General features: G+C 39.4%; 1 protein-coding gene across 2 annotated transcripts in view; it reads right to left on the bottom strand.

The window, feature by feature from the left end:
• Positions 1-21,580, bottom strand: part of SPEF2 (sperm flagellar 2) — a 164,982-nt gene that overhangs the window by 44,758 nt on the left and 98,644 nt on the right. For both annotated transcript variants that reach the window (XM_078066629.1, XM_078066630.1), the window contains 5 exons: positions 18,375-18,502; positions 18,153-18,291; positions 14,065-14,202; positions 9,274-9,425; positions 4,652-4,832 (listed from right to left, as the gene is read on the bottom strand). In XM_078066629.1, the coding sequence (XP_077922755.1) occupies positions 4,652-4,832; positions 9,274-9,425; positions 14,065-14,202; positions 18,153-18,291; positions 18,375-18,502 (738 nt within the window). The remainder of the gene's footprint in view (positions 1-4,651; positions 4,833-9,273; positions 9,426-14,064; positions 14,203-18,152; positions 18,292-18,374; positions 18,503-21,580) is intronic.

The following is a 21,580-nucleotide window of genomic DNA, read 5'->3' as shown; positions in this document are numbered from 1 at the left end:
ATTTTATTTTTTAAAGATTTTATTTATTTATTTGAGAGAGAGAGAGAGAACAAGCAAGGGGGAGAGGGAGAAGCAGGCTCCCCACTGAGCAGGGAGCCTGATATGGGGCTGGATCCCAGGATCCTGGGATCATGACCCGAGCCGAAGGCAGATGCTTAACCGACTGAGCCACCCAGGTGACTCTCTATGTGGTTTTTAAATTCCACAAGGAAAATAGTACAATTGTGAATAGATTTTTTTAATGTCATCATCTATTATAGTTACAATTTCCATTATCTATTATATTATATATTATATATAACTATATATAATATTATATATATTACATTATCTATTATAATTTCTTTGGTACATTATTTCACTGGATCTTTCAACCATTCACTAGAGGAAAGGTATGTGGAATGTCTCCCATGTTACAGATAAGGAATTGAAGACTGGAAGAGGCTAAGTCATTTCCATAAAATCACACAATTTAACCAAGAGGGGTAGCCAGTGCTCTTTGTGCTGTACGCTGCTCTTTCTAATAATGTAATATTCTACAATGTCATCTCCCCTAGGCAATTCTAATGGGATTTGTAAAACTTGCAAATTACTTTATGTAGCTCAATAACAATAATAATTCCCTTTTTCCCGCCCCCCCCCCAAACTCCTAGCTCTGGTTTCCCACTCTCTGGTGCTTGGTAGTTGTAATCTTGCAGTGATCACCACGGTCGTCGCCATCATCATCAGTAGCAACATCAGCGTCATCGGTCGGGCAGCAGTCCCATGTCAGACTGTGCTGAGGGCTTAGCATCATATTAGATGTGGGCATGATGCTAGGATGCTAGGTGTAGGGTGTATAAAAAGTCTTAGAATCCAGTGAAATGTTTAGGAAAAGAATGAGATAAACATTACAATCACCTAGGATGCTTGGGGAGATAATACTGCTGCAGGGATTGGAAGAGCACATGATCAGAGAAGGCAAGGGCTTCAAACAGGTAACTAAGTAGTCAGGAATCAAAGCAGGAACTGGCTCTGAAGACTTATACAAAGTATATAGTTTAATCAAATAGAAGGAAGGAGGAACGTATTTTAGGAGAGAAAGATGACATTAGCCGAGGCATGGAAATTGTTAATGCCGAGGGGATATGTAGGAAGCAATATCTAGTTGCTTTATGAGGTTTGATGAGTTGGTACCAGCATGATGGGGAGCACTGAGCCTCTGGGCCAAGGGTTTAGGATTCCACGGTGGCTACTGGAGGTCATCACACTACCATATTCTCCTCTCTGGTCAATAACAGAAGATCATTTCTGTGTTCTTATAGGCATCATATGCTTTTTTAACAAAATAAATCAATCCCTTTTCTTCATCTGGATCATTTTGCCCTTATAAAGTAGCTATCAGTATTTTTGGGGTATACATCTACTGTCTTATTATGTGCTTTCGACTTATATTGTTTGTCCTAAATCTTGTTCTGTCCTCTTTTCTTTTCTTATTTTGGACTTAATATTTTAAATTTATTCATTTTCCCTATATTAGTTTGGAAGTAACACACACTAATTCACTTAGTGGTTACTCTAGGAATAACACATGAATTACTGACTAAATAATATTTAGACTTTGATAGGTTAACAATTTATGGTGTAATTCCTATGGTAACCACTAAGAGAACAGTAATAGAATGCACTACTTCTAAAAGTAAGTAGGGGGGGAGAAAGCAAGCAAGAAAAGATATAGAAAGGATAAAAAATAAGAGGATGAACAAAGATATAACATGTAAACAATATTCAAAAGTATCATTTCCAAAAAAACATTATAGATAAAGAAGATTACCTCCTAGTAAGAAAAGGTTTAGTTCACCAGGCCCAGATGGCTTCTTGGTGAATGCTACTAAACATTTCAAGAGGAAATAATTCCAACTTCCTCAAACTCTTCTAAAGAATAGAAAGAGAAGAAACATATCCTGACTTGATTTATGAGTCTAGTATTACATGGATGTTAAAAGTTGACAAGGACAGTATGAGAAAAACAAATTTTAGGATTTTCTCACTCATGAACAGAGATTCAAAAAGCCTAAGCAAATTATTAGCAAAACAAAGCCAGCAATATGTAAGAAGGATGATGTTTAATTATAATGTTGGACTTATTTCAGGGATGTGATGTAAGTTTAATATTAGAAAATGGACCAATATGATATTTCACATTGATAGAAAACAGAAAAAAAATTATATGACAATCTCAATAGATGCGGAAAAACATTTGTTAATATATTAATGAAAAACCCTCATGGTAAGCTAGAAATGAAAAGAAACTTCCATATTCTGATAAATATCATCTAAAAAAAGGTCTATGGCCAACACTTTTGTAAATTTTGACAAGCTGATTTGAAAATTTATATGGAAAGGCAAAGAGCCAAGAGCCAAAATGCTCTGGACAGATGACAAGATGGGAAGATTTGCTCAGCTAGATAACAAATAAGTGATATGACATTATGCGGTTTTGGTACAAAGATGGAAAAATAGAGCAATTCAACAGACTTAATTTATGATATGTGGTCACCTACTTTATGACAAAGATGATACTGCAGTGAATGGGGGAAGAATCTGGTATTACTTATGCAAACTGAAGTATTATGTATAGTATCATCAACTGACATTGAAGATAGCCACCACTCTTAGCCATATATCCAATGGCTGTGTGTGCATAAGTGCAGACGTGGACAAGTACAAGAATGTTCACAGCGAGGATATCCATAATGGCACAAACTGGAAGCCCAAATGTGTATTAGTAGCAGACTAGTTCAATAAACTGTGATAGATTTACATAATGAAACAATATACAACAACAAAAAGGGACAGATTACAGCTCCACTCGACAACATATAATGAATCTCATATGTAATGTTGAGCAAAAGAAAACACAAAGAGACAAAAGGTGTGAGTCCATGTATTTAAAGTTCGAAAGCAAGCAAAGTTAACTATACTGTTTAGAGCTATAGACTTGGGTGATAAAACTTATGAATATCAAGGCAATGGTTAGTCAAAAGGCAGGCGGAAGGTCCGTGTTGTAGGGATGCAGGGGTTGGGACTGGGAAGGGGCAAGGACTTGGTAGGTTCCGGACCTTTCCCATTTCTCCTGTATGCTGGTTTCGGCAGTAACTTTAGGTGTGTTCATCGAGCCCTGCAGTTATACTTCATGCACTTTTCTTAGATGTGTCAAAATCCACACTAACATTTTTTATAGTAGAAGCAAGACAATGAAAGGCATCTACAAACACTTTTGAGAGGGGCGCCTGGGTGGCTCAGTCAGTTAAGCGTCTGCCTTCAGCTCAGGTCATGATCTCAGGGTCCTGGGATCAAGCTCCGCCTTGGGCTCTCCACTCAGCGGGGAGTCTGCTTCTCCCTCTCACTCTCCCTATGTACGTGCTTTCTCTCTCTCTCTCAAATAAATAAATAAAATCTTAAAAAAAAAAATCTACAGTCACTTTTGAGAGGGAGAAACAAAAGAAGGAAGAGCAACAGGAAGAGAGGGAGAACAGAAAGGGAGAACAGAACACTGAGGTTGCTGTGGGATGAACCAGAGAAAAGAACCCTGGAGGCAGAGTGGCCGGGAAGAGATTTGGAAAACACCCAGTCAGAAGTGTCACCTCCTCGCTCTGAGACCCTGTGGTAAGCTCCTCTTCCACCTCTTCCATAAGGTCTTTGGGAAGGTGGGCACTGCTTCCTTTTGGATGGGATATTTTGGGGAAACTCAAAGAAGGGCTGGCACAGAATGAAAAGAGAACCACCTTGGGTACACAGGACTGGAAGGTGAGGGAACAGTGGTCATCCAAGCTAAACTCTGCGTGCATCTTCTATACAGGGGGGAGTTTCTCCTTACATCAGAGTTATCTGTGTGTTCTTCCCTTCCCTTTTGATTTGGTGCAGGCCCCTTACAGGCAGAGACTATCACCGTCCCTTTGCTTCCCAGTGAAGCTGAAAAGGACATGAACTTTGAACTTATATAGTCCTAGGTTCAAATATCCTTTTTGACACTTAACCTGCTAAGTGACCTTGGTAAAAATTTTTAACATTTCTGGATCCTCGTTTTCCATGGTAAAGAGGAGAGTACTTACCCCACAGGTGACTTACGCAAACTAGAGGCCTTCAAGGCCAGATGTGTGTTTTTCTTGGCTTTGTAAAGTTTCACGAATTTGATTTCATTTCTAACATGCTAAAATCAGTAGGTTTCACATATAAATCTGAATTTCTGGCTTTTCTTGGAAAATTGTAAAATCTGGCCATACTGGGCCTCATTCTTAAATGGTAACTTTGGTCAGGGTGATGTAGCACATACCTCTTTAGGAGTATGATTTCCACTTGGCCACAGCCCCATCCCTCCCTTATTGCATTATACTTGACCCACGTCATTGACTTTTCCCGATGGACCTTTTGGCCCCTGCACTTGGAACCTTGGCCCAGCACAAAAAATAATCTACATGCTGGTTTACTCCATTCTTAAGCTCATCTACTTGCTGACTGAATTGTTTCATTTCTTATTTCGTTCAGAAAACAAAACAAAATAAAAAAGTTCCTGAAGGTATAAATTTATACAACATTGTGTAAATTTTCTACTCATAGCATATTACCAATGTTGGTACTTAGCGAAAATGTAGTAACAAGCACTGCTTACCATGTGAGATATTGCTAAAGAAGCCTGCTGCCAGGTGTCCATTAGCAACTTCTCATCTGCCTCAAAGTTTGCCTCAACAGTTTCCAGTGAGTAATCGATCTTGCCCTTCAGTATGGCCTTTGTTTTTGGTTTGGACATAACTGAATCCGGGGATATGGATATTCGAGAAATTAGAGGAATTCTTTGAAAAAAACAAACAAATAAAAAGGAAATATAAGTATTTCATTTAACAGAATTATATTTTTATGACATGTTAGTTTGGGAATTTTGTTATCTTGCTTTAACCTCAATTTTCAAAGTTGTCCTGGAAGAACTCTTCAAATGAAGAAAAGACTATAAAAGATGGTATCCAGGGGGCACCTGGGTGGCTCAGTCAGTTAAGTGACTGATTCTTGATTTTGACTCAGGTCATGATCTCAAGGTCATGAGACTGAGCCCCACGTTGGGCTCCATGCTGGGAGTAGAGCCTGCTTTGATTAAGATTCTCTCTCTCCCTCTGCCCCTCCCCCAACCCCCCTCTTAAAAAAAAAAAGACTGTATTCAAATTTTTACAGTCTTATTAACAAGAGTAAACTAGAGACAAATAGTAACAAAACATAATTTTTAGGTTTAATTCTTGTTGATTACAAGGAGGGAAATGAAACAATGGGAATCTTGAAGAAATGCAATTTTGAAATGTATCCAGGGCATCAGCTTCTGAGAAGGAACAAATCAGTCATGAAAAAGCAAATCAAATAAAACTGGGCACCACTCCTTTAAGATGACTAGCATCATTTGGCTTCCCGAAGTGGACAGTGAAAAAGCAAGATATGACAAATGTGAGGACTGCAAGGGGGAATCCTGTGGTGGGTGGGGGAGAAATCCAACAGCCCTCCCCAGTTTAGAGTACGGATGATGAAGCTTTCTCTTTGCTTTGTAAAGTGTGGGAACACAGAGGTAAGCTCTCACTCTCCCTTCTTTCAGCCATATTGTTGCCCTTATGTAGAAATTTTAGAGCTGCCCCTGGGAACATTCTATCCCTGAAGGACTCTCAAATCTCAAATGCTATGAGAAGCGGGAAGAGAGCCCCAGGGCAGAATGTTTATTATGACTTGGATCCACTTTAGTGATCCAAAGGGCAAAGGGTCCTCAGCTGGGCATGGAATGGGGAGAGAGAAGCTCCAAGGATTCCTTTGCTGAAACTTGAGGAGAGTCAGAAGCCGTAGTAGGATCAAGCATTTGGTCTGGCAGACTCAAGCTGCTGGGGAACAGATTGGTGACCCAGAAAGCTGATTGTGAACTCCAGCAAACAGTTAGCTTGGTCTTGTTTTGAAGCACTGGACATGGTTTCTTGAATTTGGCTCTGATTCTTCCAGGACTTGGCATTCTGACAATGCACTGTGCCTATAAAGACAATGTGCTGAGGTTCTTCATACACATCTACCCACAAGGACAACTTACATTTTAATAATCAAGTAATGCTAAATGTCAGTCCCTGAGACACTGAGATTCATGCGTCTAACAAGGTAAAGGTTGTGTGATCATCTCTAAATGCTTAATACAGTACAACATGCATTCCCAACACCTTGCTTTGGAGGAGAGGAGTGGTGGCATATCATTTAGAAATAAAATTTGGGGTTAGACTTCATTTACCTGGAAAAAATTCTGGTCTAGCTACCTCTGCCACTATCAATAGGTATGCATTGGGGCATGTCACTTGACTTTCTGAAGCTCCTTTCCTCAAATAATACAAATATGCAACTGCTACTTTTACTATTATTACTAATTCTTAGTAATTGCCAATTATCAACCAATTATTAGTTACTATTATGCTGCTGCCGTTGTTGTTGTTTTTACAGGAATAAAGTAGACAGCTATGTGGAAATGCTTAACAGGATGCTTGTTTCCCTTATATATTTTAAAGAGACTGTAGCTGATTAGTTGGTTGGTTGATACATTGATTGAGAGTTTCGGTAGATACTCATAGCAGTGATTTGAGGTTGAGATTGGTACCCAGTTGTTTTGCAGACAATAAGAACTGGCTGTTCTTTTCCCTGTTTCATTCTGCTAACCAACTTTAATAGCTTCCCCAATATGCCTGACTTGCTATTTTGTGCTAAGAACAGAATGCACTGCTACTGTAGACATTGAAATTTGGCCTCTTTTAATGGCTCTGACGGTTCATATTGCCTTTGGAATTTTTTATTGTTTTCAATTTCAAAGTTCTTTTTCAGTAGCTTGCTGAGTTAATTATTTCTCTTGTATTTGTATCAAGAAGACGGTACTTTCCTTCTTGTGTTTTCTTGCTTACACATGGGCATTATGGGGACACGGTGAGACTACATAGAGGAAATCTAGAGAGAGAAAAAGTGGGCCTCGGATCTCATATATATCCTATTGTGTTCAAGTCATCTCAAATCCTTTTTGGTATAGGGAGGATAAAGCAAAGCAAGAACATGCAATACTCACAATTAAAATACTGTGGAATTTAAGAAACAGAGGATCATAGGGGAAGAGAGGAAAAAATAAAACAAGATGAACCCAGAGAGGGAGACAAACCATAAGAGACTCTTTTTTTTTTTTTTTTTTAGATTTTTTATTTATTTATTTGACAGAGAGAGACACAGCGAGAGAGGGAACACAAGCAGGGGGAGTGGGAGAGGGAGAAGCAGGCTTCCCGCAGAGCAGGGAGCCCGATGTGGGGCTCGATTCCAGGACCCTGTGATCATGACCCGAGCCGAAGGCAGACGCTTATCGACTGAGCCACCCAGGCGCCCCCATAAGAGACTCTTAATCATAGGAAACAAACTGAGGGTTGCTGGAGGGGAGGGGGGGTGGAGGGATGGGGTAATTGGGTGATGGACATTAAGAAGGGCACGTGATGTAATGACCATTGGGTGTTATATAAGACTGATGAATCACTGATGTCTACCTCTGAAGCCAATAACACATTATATGTTAATTAATTGAATTTAAATTAAAAAAAATTAAAATATATAAGAATAGAAAATGCTGCATGTAGGTTATTGTCATAATATGCATTAAAGGTTGTGTAATCTAGTCACCACTTATTGAGAGTTATTGAGACTTGATCTCAAGTCTTCTGATCCCCAGACATGGTACTCAGTGCTTTGAGGATTTCATTTTCTGTAATCTTCACAACCACCCTACTTTATAGATAAGAAAACCAAGGCTTAAGAGAGTTGGGGTGATTTTCCTCCCAAAATAAATTGTTCTAATTTACTCACATACAACTAGTAAATAACACCCAGGATTGAAACCAGATCTGTCTCCAAAACATATTCACGATACCACATTTAGTTCGTGCCATTTGTGCTGTCTGCATTGACTTGAGCACACTTGTCCAATAAAGTACATATACTGCTTTCAATCTCCAATACATATCTCATATCTTTGGAGATTTAAACTTAATGTTCAGCTTGTATATTATTTTTTTAAAGCTAGCTTCTTTCTTTTTCCCCTCTTCACATTTGTAGATTCTTGTTTTCTCATGACCTCCTTACTGGTCATGAGAAAATATTACTTTAATTCTTAATGCTGTTTTATTAATTTATTTTTAATTAATTCATTTAATTTCAAGGATTTTGAGCTTTCTTTTTGTCACTTTATTCTTACTTTTTGCTCTCTTAATGTTTTAGAGTTGGGACCCACCCACATCACAGGAATCACCACCACTCCCACTCCCTATTTCTTTTTTTTTTTTTAAGATTTTATTTATTTATTTGACAGAGAGAGACACAGCGAGAGAGGGAACACAAGCAGGGGGAGTGGGAGAGGGAGAAGCAGGCTTCCCGCGGAGCAGGGAGCCCAATGTGGGGCTAGATTCCAGGACCCTGGGACCATAACCTGAGCCGAAGGCAGACACTTAACTTACTGAGCCACCCAGGCACCCCACCCACTCCCTATTTCTTAAAGACATTTTTCTATCTGTTCATAGCTTCTCTGGGTTTGGGATCTTGCCCTTTCCCTGTCCCCACCACTGAGTCTATAAATGCAATTATTTGCAAACTTTTGTATTGCACAGAAATGTTTGGTTGAAAATCTAATTCTTTATTTTCTTGCTCTGGTGGGAATTTGATGTTAGACTATTGACAAGTCTTTTACCTCATGAAGTCATAATCACATATGACTGAACCTTTACTGTTTTTCAATTTCCTTACCTGTAAAAGAAGACTCACAACCCCTTCCATTTTCATTTACATGTCACACACACACACACACACACACACACACACACACACACACAAAGTGCTTGGGACCTTTCATAAAAGTGGTAGAGATTCATGATTCCTTGCTGAAAACTCTTGAGCCAAAAGTTTTTCAGAATTCACAATTTATATACTCTATATATTCCCTAATATCCCCAGCAGAGTCTGTTGGAAGCTCTTCATAATAAAACACACTATACCTCTGCAGCAAAGTGTGTAAATAGTCATCATCATTTGGATAATAATGCATATCAATCATCTTAAGTTGAACGTAGAAAAGTTTTCACTTTTTGGAGCTTTTTTTGGATTTTGGATTTGCAGATACAGGAGTTTGGTTTTTATTAGGTATTCAACTTAAAATCATAAAGTTTTATGCTCAAACCAATTATAGTGCAACATGATAACCTTCCTTACCTAAGCTGGCTTTCCAAAATGTCTCTACTATCCAGTTGGACCAATGGGACTCGAGTAAATCTCTTAATGTCATCGATTGGGATTTTGCCTTCCATTCCCCTGTAATAATCTTGAAGGAGTCTCTTTGTATCTTGGAAACGGTTCAGTTCTGCCTTTAATAGCAAATAAGAATGTTAATACCCAAGAAAGAACAAGCTGATCTTTACAATTTCCCCCATAAGTTCTGTAAGCACTATTTTAAAGTATTTCAGTTGAAATCAATTTTCTGGAAATTAAGAAAAATTGGCTAGGGGCACCTGGGTGGCCCAGTCGTTAAGTGTCTGCCTTCGGATCAGGTCATGATCCCAGGGTCCTGGGATTGACCCCCGCATTGGGCTCCCTGCTCCGCGGAAGCCTGCTTCTCCCTCTCCCACCACCCCTGCTTGTGTTCCCTCTCTCGCTGTGTCTCTCTCTGTCAAATAAATAAATAAAATCTTAAAAAAAAAGAGAAAGAATTGGCTATAGGCATATATCCAAAGGCATATATCTTATATATATATCTAAAGGCATATATAACAATGAAAGATAACTGGTGACTTTGTGTTTTCTGTACTCATGGAGTATGATTCCACTCAAGAAGGTGGAGTTTCTATGCCTCTTGACCTTGTGATAAAAGATTACAGTAAGTATGATGTCCAAAGTAGTACATATTATTCATTATTGTTACATTAAGAATTCCTGTGTCCTGTATCCAATCAACTAATACATTAACAAACATGTGAATATCTTCTACCAGAGGTAACAAGTTAATCGATTTGGGAGATGCCAAAAATATGATATATACAAATACGAAATACAAATATGGGTACAGATACAAATACAAAAAAACTGAAGTACAAAGTAAGACTAGGTTTTGGTCCTCTAGGACTATTTAACCTAGTTGTGGAGAAATGACAAGGTAAGGCAAAGGCAATGGTCAGCTCTCTTTTCACAGTTTCCACTCTTGCTCAGTAATGCGTACTAGGGAGATCACTCCTCCATGCTCACAGCAAACCCCGTCTGTTGGCATTGCCAGTAGTGCCTTGGGGGAAATGGAGGACACAGAGGAACTGGCAATAAGTGGAGCATCAGTCATTCACAAGGGACTCCCTGCCAGCCAGGCTACCCCCTTTGCAGGAATGAGGACATGCGTGCATCGTGAGTGCCAAATGCACCATGAGTCTGCCAACCCATTCTCCCATTAGGCGTCAGATCAGTGGGCACATCCATGCTCCTCTCTGGTGGTGTAAACATGACTTCCAGACTTCGCTTTGGCGAGTGGGGCTACTTAAACCAGTGCCTGAGGGCTTAGAGACTGAAGCTCTTCTGCAGAAGTATTCCATGATATATAGTTAATTATAGAAAGCATTTTTTTCCAAAAAGAACAAACCTGACCTAGTGTTCAAAGCCCTTCGCTGACCCTAACCCAAGGATATTTATGAAGGGATCCCAATATTTATCGGGCAAGTAATGTTACTATTTATTTCATAAAACATCCAGAAATAGTCTTGTACTACCATATTCACAGTCTAGAATAAATAAATGCTTTTGCATTGTAGTTGACAACAGAAGACAAAAACAGTTTCAATAAGTTTGTTTTTGATACAAAAAAGGGTAAACCACATTGCTCCTGAAAAGTTGTCTTGTACATTGTTAAACTTTTCTAGGCAAATGACTGAAACAGGAAAAAGTTCACTTGGTTAAATGGAATCTATAGTATAAAATAAAATGACCATTCATATATTGTTTTAAATTATAAAACATGTTTTAAATATTTGGATTTTAAACATAAATATACATTTAAGTAACTTTTCAAACTAGCATTTTGAAATGATTAGGAAAACTAAACATTTTTCTTTTCTTGCAGAGCAACCAAATTAAGTTTTAAGATATTCCTACATGGACAAATCTCACATTGTGAGTTTTCACTTGTCATGCTTAGAGACAGAGTGTTTTCACTTGTCATGCTTAGAGACAGAATCCTAGTTTTGAAGGGAATGTTAGAAAATCATCAAGCATAGTATTTTCTAAAATTTATTGGGTAGAAAACTTGTCCTGTGAGCTGTTAATGAGTACCCTGTTGGGGGTAAAAAAACCAAAAACTTTGCAATGTCAAATAGTTTCAGAAATGCTGGATTAACATATCAAAAAGGTTTCTTAATGGCAGGGCATCTTGATGTCCTAATATGTCAATATGTTTGTCAATCTCCCAGGGAAAGGGAAGCACAGAGCATGCAGTACTTCCCAATTTCACTTGATCACTGAGTCCTTTTCTGCGGACCACTGTGTAAAACTAGTGTCCCATGGATCCCACTTTGGGAAATGCTTATCTAGTTGTCTGTGACCCAGTATTGCAGGCCTTGAAGACTTTCATAAAGATTCTTTCCCCTAGCCCTCCATTCCATAAACATGTGCAAACGTTCTGCTTATAAGCAGCTCAGTTGCTTCAAAAGTCTGTTATTTGTTGGATGGTTCTAATCATTGGGTTCTTTCTGCATTTATTGAACTGAAATCCACTTCCTGTAATTTCCATCTTCAGTTTTTGTAACGTCCTATCGATCAGTGCAGAATGAGGTTCTTTGCTGTTTCACGTGGCGGGCCTTCAACTATGTGAACAATGCTGAAGGATTATAACAGAAGTCACAGCACAGGGTTGTTGTGAAGGTTCTAATGTAAGATACATGAAAGTCCTTCGAGCAGTGCCTGGCACATACAGAGGAAGGAGTAAGGAATTAACAAAGAGCAGCTCTTATTTGCTGCCCTGTCCTTTCTCTTCTTTCCTCCTTGTTGATTTTAGATGTGGATTCACTTCTTAGGACGAGAGCCTTCCATCTAGAATGTGAGAGTTCTACCATTCCCCAAAGAGGCATGTACTGCTCGGACTAATGAGAAATGATTCACAAAAATTCTCTATTCCCTTTGCCTTCACTACTGGATTTCAGTTATTTCTGCCAGAAGCTTCTGACACACCTGTTCCAACAGTCAATCTCTCCTTGCCCAAACCAGTGCCCCAGGAATGCTACCCAGTGTGGCTTAGGCTGCTTGGCTGGCTCACTTTAATCCTTTGTACAACCCACACCTGGATCCCAGAGCTGGTAGTCAGTGAGGCTGCTCTTGGGTCTCAGCTTTCTGCTGACTTTTCAGGCCTCCACTGGTCCAACCTGCCCCTGTACCACGGGCTTGTCCCTCTGAAGGTTGGAAGTATCAGCATTCATGGTCGTTGGTTGAGTGAGCCTTTATTGAACATCTACCGTGCGCTAACTCAGATTGTCAGCTAAATATCCTGTGCTCCCACATTATCTCCTCATGTAAATCAATCAGTTGAGGACTAGAAATGTACCCTTTTCTATTCTCTACCCTCACTGCTATGCTCTCAGGAAAAAATACTCATGTAGACACAGCTTGGCTAACACAAGCTTACCGTTCCCCTCAGCTTGGCTAAACTTTAGATACTCTTCTTCCTAACTCTAGGTGCCTGACTGCCCTTTTCTAATTTACTTTACAAAATTTGTCATTGTAAATCTTTGCTCTGTCCATTTATATGTAAATCTTTTTTTTCCTGAAGATTTTATTTTGAGAGAGAGAACATGGGCAGGGCAGACGGAGAAGGAGAAACATAGTCCCCCTGAGCAGGGAGCCCGACAACATGGGGCTCAATCCCAGGACCCTGAGATCACAACCTGAGCCAAAGGCAGACGCTTAACTGACTGAACCACCAGGCACCCCTGAGATGTAAATCTTTTTAAAAGCTTCTTGCCAGTTTTAGAACTCAAAACTCTCTTTCCCAAGTATCTGGGCACCATCCCTTTGAAAAGTAAACATCAAGGACGATCATACCCCTAGCTGCCAGTTCCTCTGGGAGGGGAGGAGCCTAACTTGCTCCTTGAGGGTACCTTGCTCCCAGTGTTAAAACTAGGTGAAGATAGGAGAATGTTTATTTTTCCTTCAGGCAAAGCCAATCAGCAAGCACAGATGGCTTCTGGTGCCCACTACACCCCAGCTCTCAAACTCTAGCTCTTTTCCTTGGCCATGCTGGATATCCAGACCTGGCCTGTGCTCTTTTTCCTACTGTTGACAATAGTCTTGGAATAAGAGCAATCGCTATCTTCTGATCTCGTCTAGTGCAATTTTTATTTCACAGGCTGCAAATATAAGTTAATGAGGTTGTTCTGGTGAATGGTTTTTTTTTTTTTTTCAATCCTGACATAAGCCTTTTTCTGGAATCATATGCCTGCTGACGTTGACCTAGCCCATGCTTTATGGCAGAGCTGCTTTCCTGGGCTTTTGCTGGCCACTTTGGGTGTCCATTGCGAGAGGATGATGAGGTAACAACCAGTATAAGACGGCATCTCTCTTGTCCCTCTCCAGTTCTAAGCCACCTGGAAACAAAGCTGGTTGGTGGTTGCTTGGGATGCTGCCGGTTTCTGTTATTATTTTTGTTTTTGCTTTTTTTAAGTAGGCTCTATGCCCAGCTTCGTGGGGTTTGAACTCACAACCCTGAGATCAAGATCTGAGTTGAGGTCAAGATTGGACGCTTAAGCGACTGAGCCACCCAGGCGCCCCGGAATGCTACCAGTTCTAGTGTTTCTTTGGCCTGGGCTAAAATTATTTAGTTCAGCTAAATTCCTCAGCAAGTTGCAGCTCAGGCCAGGCAGAGTGCTGTGAGTAAAATGAGCCTGAAGAGGCCCCTCATCCTCCCAAATGAGTTGTAAAGGGAGGGACGGGACATAGCTGTGGAGGCAAGAGCCTGTGTTGTTGATGGGCTTCTCTTACCTGCATTAATGAGAAGAAATGGTTCATCGTTATTCCGATTGAGTCCTGCAACCAGCTCTCGTTAATGATATCCTGACGCTCCTGCTCTGCTTCTTCCTTCCGAGCATCACAGATGTCCCACAGGCGGTCTCGTAAATCCTGAGCAGAAAGAAACATCACTGTTACGCTTTATAATCGCGGCTCAAATTACCTCAGTGTAATAAAACTAGAATCCTTTGCCTGTCTTAAAAATGTCTCCAAAGAAAATTAGACCTAATGCACTCATGCATTTTATTCCTTCATTCAATAAATATTTATTTTGCTTCTACTCTATGCCAGGCCCTTACTTTATAAGACCAGCTCACCAAATCATATGCCCACATCTAGCACAAATCCACTGCAGTTCACTTTATTTATGGATGGCTATGTTTTATGTAGTATTCCAATCCTTTCTCAGAAAATTTGTTTAGTTGAAAAACTCCTGGGGTGCCTGGGTGGCTCAGTCAGTTAAGCATCGGACTCTTGATTTCAGCTTAGGTCATGATCTCAGGTTGTGAGATCAAACCCCTCATTGGGCTCTGCACTGGGGTGTGGAGCCTGCTTACTCTCTCTCTGCCCATCCCTATCTGCTCTCTAAATGAATAAATAAATAAATAAATAAATAAATAAATAAATAAGTCCTTTCAGCGAATTTATGGGGAAACGGCGTATTGTTGGTGGAAGAAATATGCAGCGGAATTTAATCCAAGGGCATAGGCTTGTTCATTAATCATGAGTGGAACATGTCATTCACCAAGAAGTGCTGTCTGAGCTTAATAAGATTGTCCAAAAATTAGCTTTGTACTAAAGAGCTAGCAGTAAGAAAAATCTTTTAAAATCCCAGCTCTGCCATTTATATAACAAAACTAACAATAGCTACCATGTACTGAGGTCTTTCTACATGCATCAGTGTATCAGAACGTAAGTCACTGTACTTCTATTATCAACTCATTTAATGCCTCGCAACAACCTGAGGTAATATATTATAATGTTCATTTTGCAGAGAAGTCACAGAAAGGTTATCTTCCTGAAGGCACACAATAAGTAGGTCCTGGATCCAGGATATGAGCCTGTGCTCTTGAGTAATCTACACCACTATTTCAGGTCTCAGTTACTTTATCCGTAACTTACCTTTTGGATGTGCCATATAGAATATATTAGCTTATGTATATAAAGCACTTAGCATAGTATTTAGCATACAGTAATTCCTTGGTTAATAAAAACTATTATAATCTTATAAGAATATCGTGTTATCCATGCAATAAAATATCTGTTTAATAAAATATCCCATTAATGAAATGCATACAGTCAATTAAAATGTGACAGGTTTCACAATAATAATTTATTGAACATTATTATGTGTTGGGCGTTGTGCTAAGTGCTTTACATGGATTACCTCGCTAATCCCCACAATAACCAGGAGGTAAATTCTGGTGAGAAAAATGATGCCCAGAGAGGTTAAGTCACTTGGCTGTGGTTTCAATGTGGTGGAGCCAGGAATCTTAATGCAAGCAGTTTCATTCTAGTGCCCATAGTGGGTTCTTTTTCTGTGATATTGTATTAATGGGACTCTTAGCATTTTGATTTGTTACCTTCAGGGAACTGCACATAAAAATGAAAATATCACAGCCATTTTTACAGTCCTATGCTAAGTATCAGCACAAAACACCATTATTATAGAGCTGACCTTGATATCTGCATGGTCTTTCCACAAATGCTCTAGCAGATATTCAATGCATACTGGTTTGTGCTTACCAAGCATTTGTACATTTTTGAGAGCTAGAAGAGTTTTCTTTTTGTTTCTGCCTCACTGTGAGGCCTTGGCAAGTACTAGCATCTCTGTGGTTCAGATTTCTGATGGCAGAGTGGGGACAATGCAATAGCAGAACCTCTCCATTAACTTCTCAGAAGTGGAATGAAATAAGAGAAGAACAAGGACATTGACCAAGCATAGAGAGGGTCTGGGCTTACCCAGAGGCATGGCTGCTTGTCACATTTCATTTGGCAAGAATTAGGGAATTATTATATATTCCTGAGTGGGTTGTATTGAAGAGTGGGTTGTATTGAAGAAAAACTCCTGGCTATTAATTGTGAAGGTTGTGCAGACAAAAATCTTTAAAAATGAACACTTTCACAAAAGTTTTAAAGGTTTTCTGTTGGGTCAAAAGCCCAAATTCAATTTATATGGTGCTTACTAGAGTCTCACATAAAACAAAATGACACAAAAAGGTCAAAAGTCAAAACTTATACAAGACAAATACAAGTAAGAAATAAAGCAAGGTTCACAGTATTAATATCAGATACAGTAGAATTCAACACAAAAGAAGTACTTTGGTGCAAAGATGGTTATTTTATACTCTAAAGAGTATAGGAGACCATGAAGAAATAGCTTGACACGTTTCTTCACATGTCAAATAACGCTGCTTCAGAAAAGCAGCTTAATGAATGGTTTAGGGCATGGGCCGGGGAGCGTGGTGGCGTGGGGTCAGATCCCAGCTCTGACACTTACTTCACCATATTTTGTCATCCATAAAATGGGAATATTACTAGTTCCCACCTCAGAGGGCTGTCTTGAGGATGCAGGAAGACAGTGCCAGCACGTACATGTTCAGGTTAGCTTTACTGCTGCTACATTAAGTCTGTAAAGCAATCTACTAAATCTATTAAAATCTATAAAGCAAGGCAAATGGGGATAGAAATGTAACCATCATAGGGATTTTTAACTTACTTCCATTAGTTTTTGCAAGATTATGTAAGTATAAAAATGTAACAAAAGGGTAATTGTTTCAATAGTTTTTGCAAGATTATGTAGATATAAAAATGTAACAAAAGGGTAATTGTTTCTATGACACTTTAAAAAATGAAAGTGATATATGGGGCCCATCCTGAACCTGAGTTTGGACATAGGGCTGGAAGCAAAGGCAGGTTTATTTTTGAAAACTACTTAAGTTTCCCTACAATATACTCTTGCTGAGAATCCACTGCTAAAAAGCATTCTAATGACATTAACAAGGTTGATTTGGCCAAAACTTATTGAACCTTCTAAATAGAGACTATATGCTATTTTCTAGCACCCATGGAATATCAACAAAAATTTTCCATGTTTAAGGCAACCTAAAAATTTAGATAAATTTAAAATATTATTGAAATTACTTAAATAAGTCAAAACTCTAAATACCTAATTCTCAGATCACAATGCAACAAAATTAGAAGCAAGGGACAAAATTTAAAGCAATAACAAAATTTGTCACTGGGAAATGAAACAAAACATTTTAAAAAATAATTATGTGGTCAGTGACAATATCAATAAGGCAATTAGACACTATTTGGTAATTAATTATAATGAAAATACTAAAGTCAAAAACAATGGGATCTATCCAAGTTTCTACCTAAAGTTTTTTGTCTTTCCTTGACTATTTTTATTAGAAGCTTCTCTACTTTATTGATTGAACTGATATTTTTAAAAAGTTTAATGTTTTTAACTTCCTAATTGAAATCAGGCTTCCTGGACTTCAGAAGTCCTTTTCTAAAACATCAGGGTCATATATTCCACTTACAAATTTATGAAAATCTGCCTATTAAGGGCCAGGCACTGTGCCTGCTGGAGATACAAAGATGTATAAGATTTGGTACCTTCCCTCAAAGGATCGATTCAATATTGGCAGCCCTTTAGGTTTTCCATGAAGTTCCCTCATTCCCCTTCTCCCTGACATCATCCAACCATATGACCGCACTCAAGGTAGGTATGTGCTTAATGCCAGGCATGGAGATAGTTACAATGCCGAACAAAGGGGTTAGGGGTCTACAAAACAGATGCCAAGAATGTTCTTGCTTTGCTGGACTTGGCTCCTCTTTCTGGAAGTGTTGTCCACCATGTTATCATTTTGAGAACATGAGTCTCAACTGAAGTTTGGAGGAGCCATTGCTCTTGAAAGTTGGCAGGTTAAGTGTTCAAACCATTTCCCTCCTCACCCTCACACCTCATGGAAGAAAAAGGGAATGAGTTAGGGTTCTGCAGTACAATATTCTTGTGTGGAGACCCTGGTGCAGCAGGTCACAGATTTCCTTACATTTACTCTTTGGTGTAGTTCAGACTTTGTTTCCTCATCATCCCACAGGTCATCAGGAAGAGCATTGAAATCAGCCTGCCATTGAGATACAAAATCTTGTTTGTGATCTGGACGCCGCAAAAAATGCTGGAAATTTGTTCTGTAAGGCAGTAAGAGAATGAGATGGAGCTCACGTGACATGCCTATAGACTACAGAATTCTGACTTTGGAAACATTACTTACCTAACTTCATATAAGTAAGAAATCACAGAATGCTGTTCTTCTCTCAGGTGCCTGAGTACTGTTTTGATGGAGTTTATATAGGAATTTTCTATTAGTTCCCAGTAAGGTACTAAAAAGGAAGGTATTTCCTGTTAAATGGTAAAGCATAAAATTAATAATTTCAAAGTGACAATTCTTCTGACTAATTGAGTCAAAAGAGCAATACTAAGCAAGAAGAACAAGATGCAGATGGAACTATCTAATGCATTCTCTGTGAAACTTCTTGCCCCTCCTTTTCTTTTCTCCCCCAACTAATTTCTATTCCAAATACTTCTTCATGTCTCAGTTCAGATAAATTTCTTCCAGAAATTCTTCCCTGATCCAAAAAGTCTTGAAGGTCACCTCCTGACATTCCAGAGTTCTATCTCAGCCCCTGTACTTTCTCCTAGAATAGTAGGGATGACATTAATGGCAACTGCTTGTTCATTTGTCCATATTCACCTCTAGAATATCAGTCTCATAAAGAACAATGAGAACAATGGTTGTTTTAGTCACCACTCTACCATTTTTCCTATAATCACCACAGCGTCTGGGACATAATAGGTGTTCAAGAAATATTTATTGAATGAATAAATAGATGTCATATTTTGCCTAAGTTGGAAAACTGCCTATCATGGACAATATCTAGTGTTCATGTCAGGGTGGTGATGAGTCATTTCTCTGAATTTGCCCAAGTGGTTTTATCTTTGCTGTGTGTACCATGAAAATTAGAAAGTTTCTTTAGGTTATCTTTGATGATACAAATAAATAACCAAAACTAAGAAATAATCAAAATGAAATAAAATTGAAGATACATATTATATTCAATATAAATTCTCTGTACTAAATATTCCCTTATTGGCTGTGCATTTATTTACTCAGGGAATTACACATGGGGACCTGAGAGGTTATTTGGCTAATCTCCTTTCCAATTCAGAAATGCTAAATACTAGCGATAAATGATCCCTCCGTGGACCTCACTGATACCTTTCAGGGTAGGCCCTCCAGTGCCACACAACTATGTTACTGTAAAAGTCTCCCTTGTGTTGAGCAGCAATTTGCCTTCCTGTAGTTCCCACTTCCCAGCCCTAGCTGTGCCCTTTGGAGAAGGGCAGACTACATTCCTAACAGTCTTCCCTGTGACAGCCTCTCAGATATTGGAAGACAATGGGGAGAGGTAGGCTGGGATTCAGGATGAAACTTGTTTTGTTAGGCTCAGCATCTAGTACAGCATTTGCACGTAACAGGCCTTCAATAAATTTTACTACGTAGACTCACCTGAACCCAATTTTATCATCAGTTAAATTTTTAGGAGACTGGCTGGCTTCATCTAGTTCTAAAAGTCTATAATTTAATGTCCAGACACATTTGAAGTATTCATTTATCTAGTTTAAACGACTACGGTTCCTTTAATGCTCCTCTGACATTATTTTAACACCTTTTTTCCCCCTAGTTCCTGCCTCTGGTTTCTACTTTTTCATGATACCCAGAATGGTGCTAAAGACCATTTTAAATAAGCCCCATTACTCCACCTCCCTCCTGGATGACTTTAATCCATTAATTCACACTTTGTGCATAGAGAGTTACCACCTAGGAATAGACCTAATTGAATTAACACCCTGCTCACAGATCTCATTTGTTTATAAGAACTTCATGAGAAGTTGTCAAATACTATTTTGAACTCAAGATATACAAAGTTTATGGTACTTCCCTGATCCATCTAGTCAACCTTGCTGTCAAGGAAAAGGAATGGGCCAGTTCAGCAGGACTTAGTGAAACTGTGTGGGCTCTGGGTGATCATTTTTGTAGTTTATACATGCTCAGAAGTCAGACTTTTAATATTTTCTCTCAAATTGTGTCAGGGTTTAATGTTTGGAGTATTGGTCTGTATGTTACTAAATCCCATCAGCATTTTATTAAACATTTAGGTATTTTCCTATATCTGGTCTTCTGGAATCTCCCATATCCTCTGTGATTTCTATGAGTTGTCGATAATTTCAAATCTATAGGTTCTTCCAGTCTCTAGGATATAATTTTTTCTGGGTCTGAGCACTTGAACTTATGTGATATGACTAGATGTTCAGATCTATACTTTCCAATTAAATAGTCTTCTTTTCATTGGGTAAGACTGAGTATAATAGGAAATCAGTAGCCAAAGCAAATATGCTCCAAAACTTCAGAAGCTGAAAAGCAAAGATCTCTCACTCTGACTGCCTTCTCAGTTCTCTCTGCACCCCTCCTTCTGGCTGACAAAAGGGGTAGGACCAAGGTTCTTCTGGAACTTGGCTGCTGCCTCCACCTGGAAGAGCCAGATCTGAAAGCAATCTCTCTCAATCTCTTCAACCTCTCTCTCTCTCTCAATCTACCTTCTCTTCTCCCCTTCTTCTCCTCTCCCCCTTCCTCTCTTTCTCTGTCCACATGCCTACTGAGGGAGGTAGATATGGGGTCCTTGGATGGCCTGGAACTGGGGTTACCAGATAAAGTATAGGAGGCCCACTTAAATTCATTGATAACCTAAAATTCAAATTTAACTGGGCATCTGTCTTTCTTCTTTGACAGGTAAGCTCTACAGCTTACCTGCCAAAGGCTGAGAACCTTAGGGTGGGAAAAGGACTAGAGAGGATCATGTGGCTGCTTTGTTTCTAGGCTCTAGACTACTTCTAGTTGTAGCAAAATGTGTTCTCCACATGGTTTCACTTAGGTTGTTAGAGGTAGAGGTCTGTGCTGCTTATCTTCCCATTGTTCCTACAGACCAAGTTCCTATCCTTCATTCTTCAGGCTGCTCAGTGCCCTGGAAGGCTAACTTATGTGAACTACTTCAGGAAACAACCTTGCCCTCCATCTTCTGGGCAAGAGATGGGAGAGCAAGAAGAACATGAGGTCTGGTCCTGTATTTCCCCACTCCCCTCTGCTGTGTCACTGTGGGTGGCTACATCCCTCTGCTGAAGGCCTCCGCTCCTGCCAGATGGCCCTCTCCACACAGAGGTCCTCTTGGCTTCCAAGCATCTGCTCCTTTTCCCCACCCTTTCAGGCCTACAGGCCATATGGCTCCCAGTTACCCCTTGTTTGGGGGTAATAATCAAATCCTTATATGTTCCCTTATTTTTGATCCTTTATTCAACTCTCCTTAAATTATCATCTGTTTTCTGCCAGAATCCTGACTGCTAGAAGATCTACATGGGAGCTGG

Source organism: Halichoerus grypus, chromosome 2, assembly GCF_964656455.1.
Source record: "Halichoerus grypus chromosome 2, mHalGry1.hap1.1, whole genome shotgun sequence".
Lineage (NCBI taxonomy): Eukaryota > Metazoa > Chordata > Mammalia > Carnivora > Phocidae > Halichoerus > Halichoerus grypus.
Note: the sequence above shows the minus strand (reverse complement) of the source record. Positions and strands in the feature narration are given on the sequence as shown.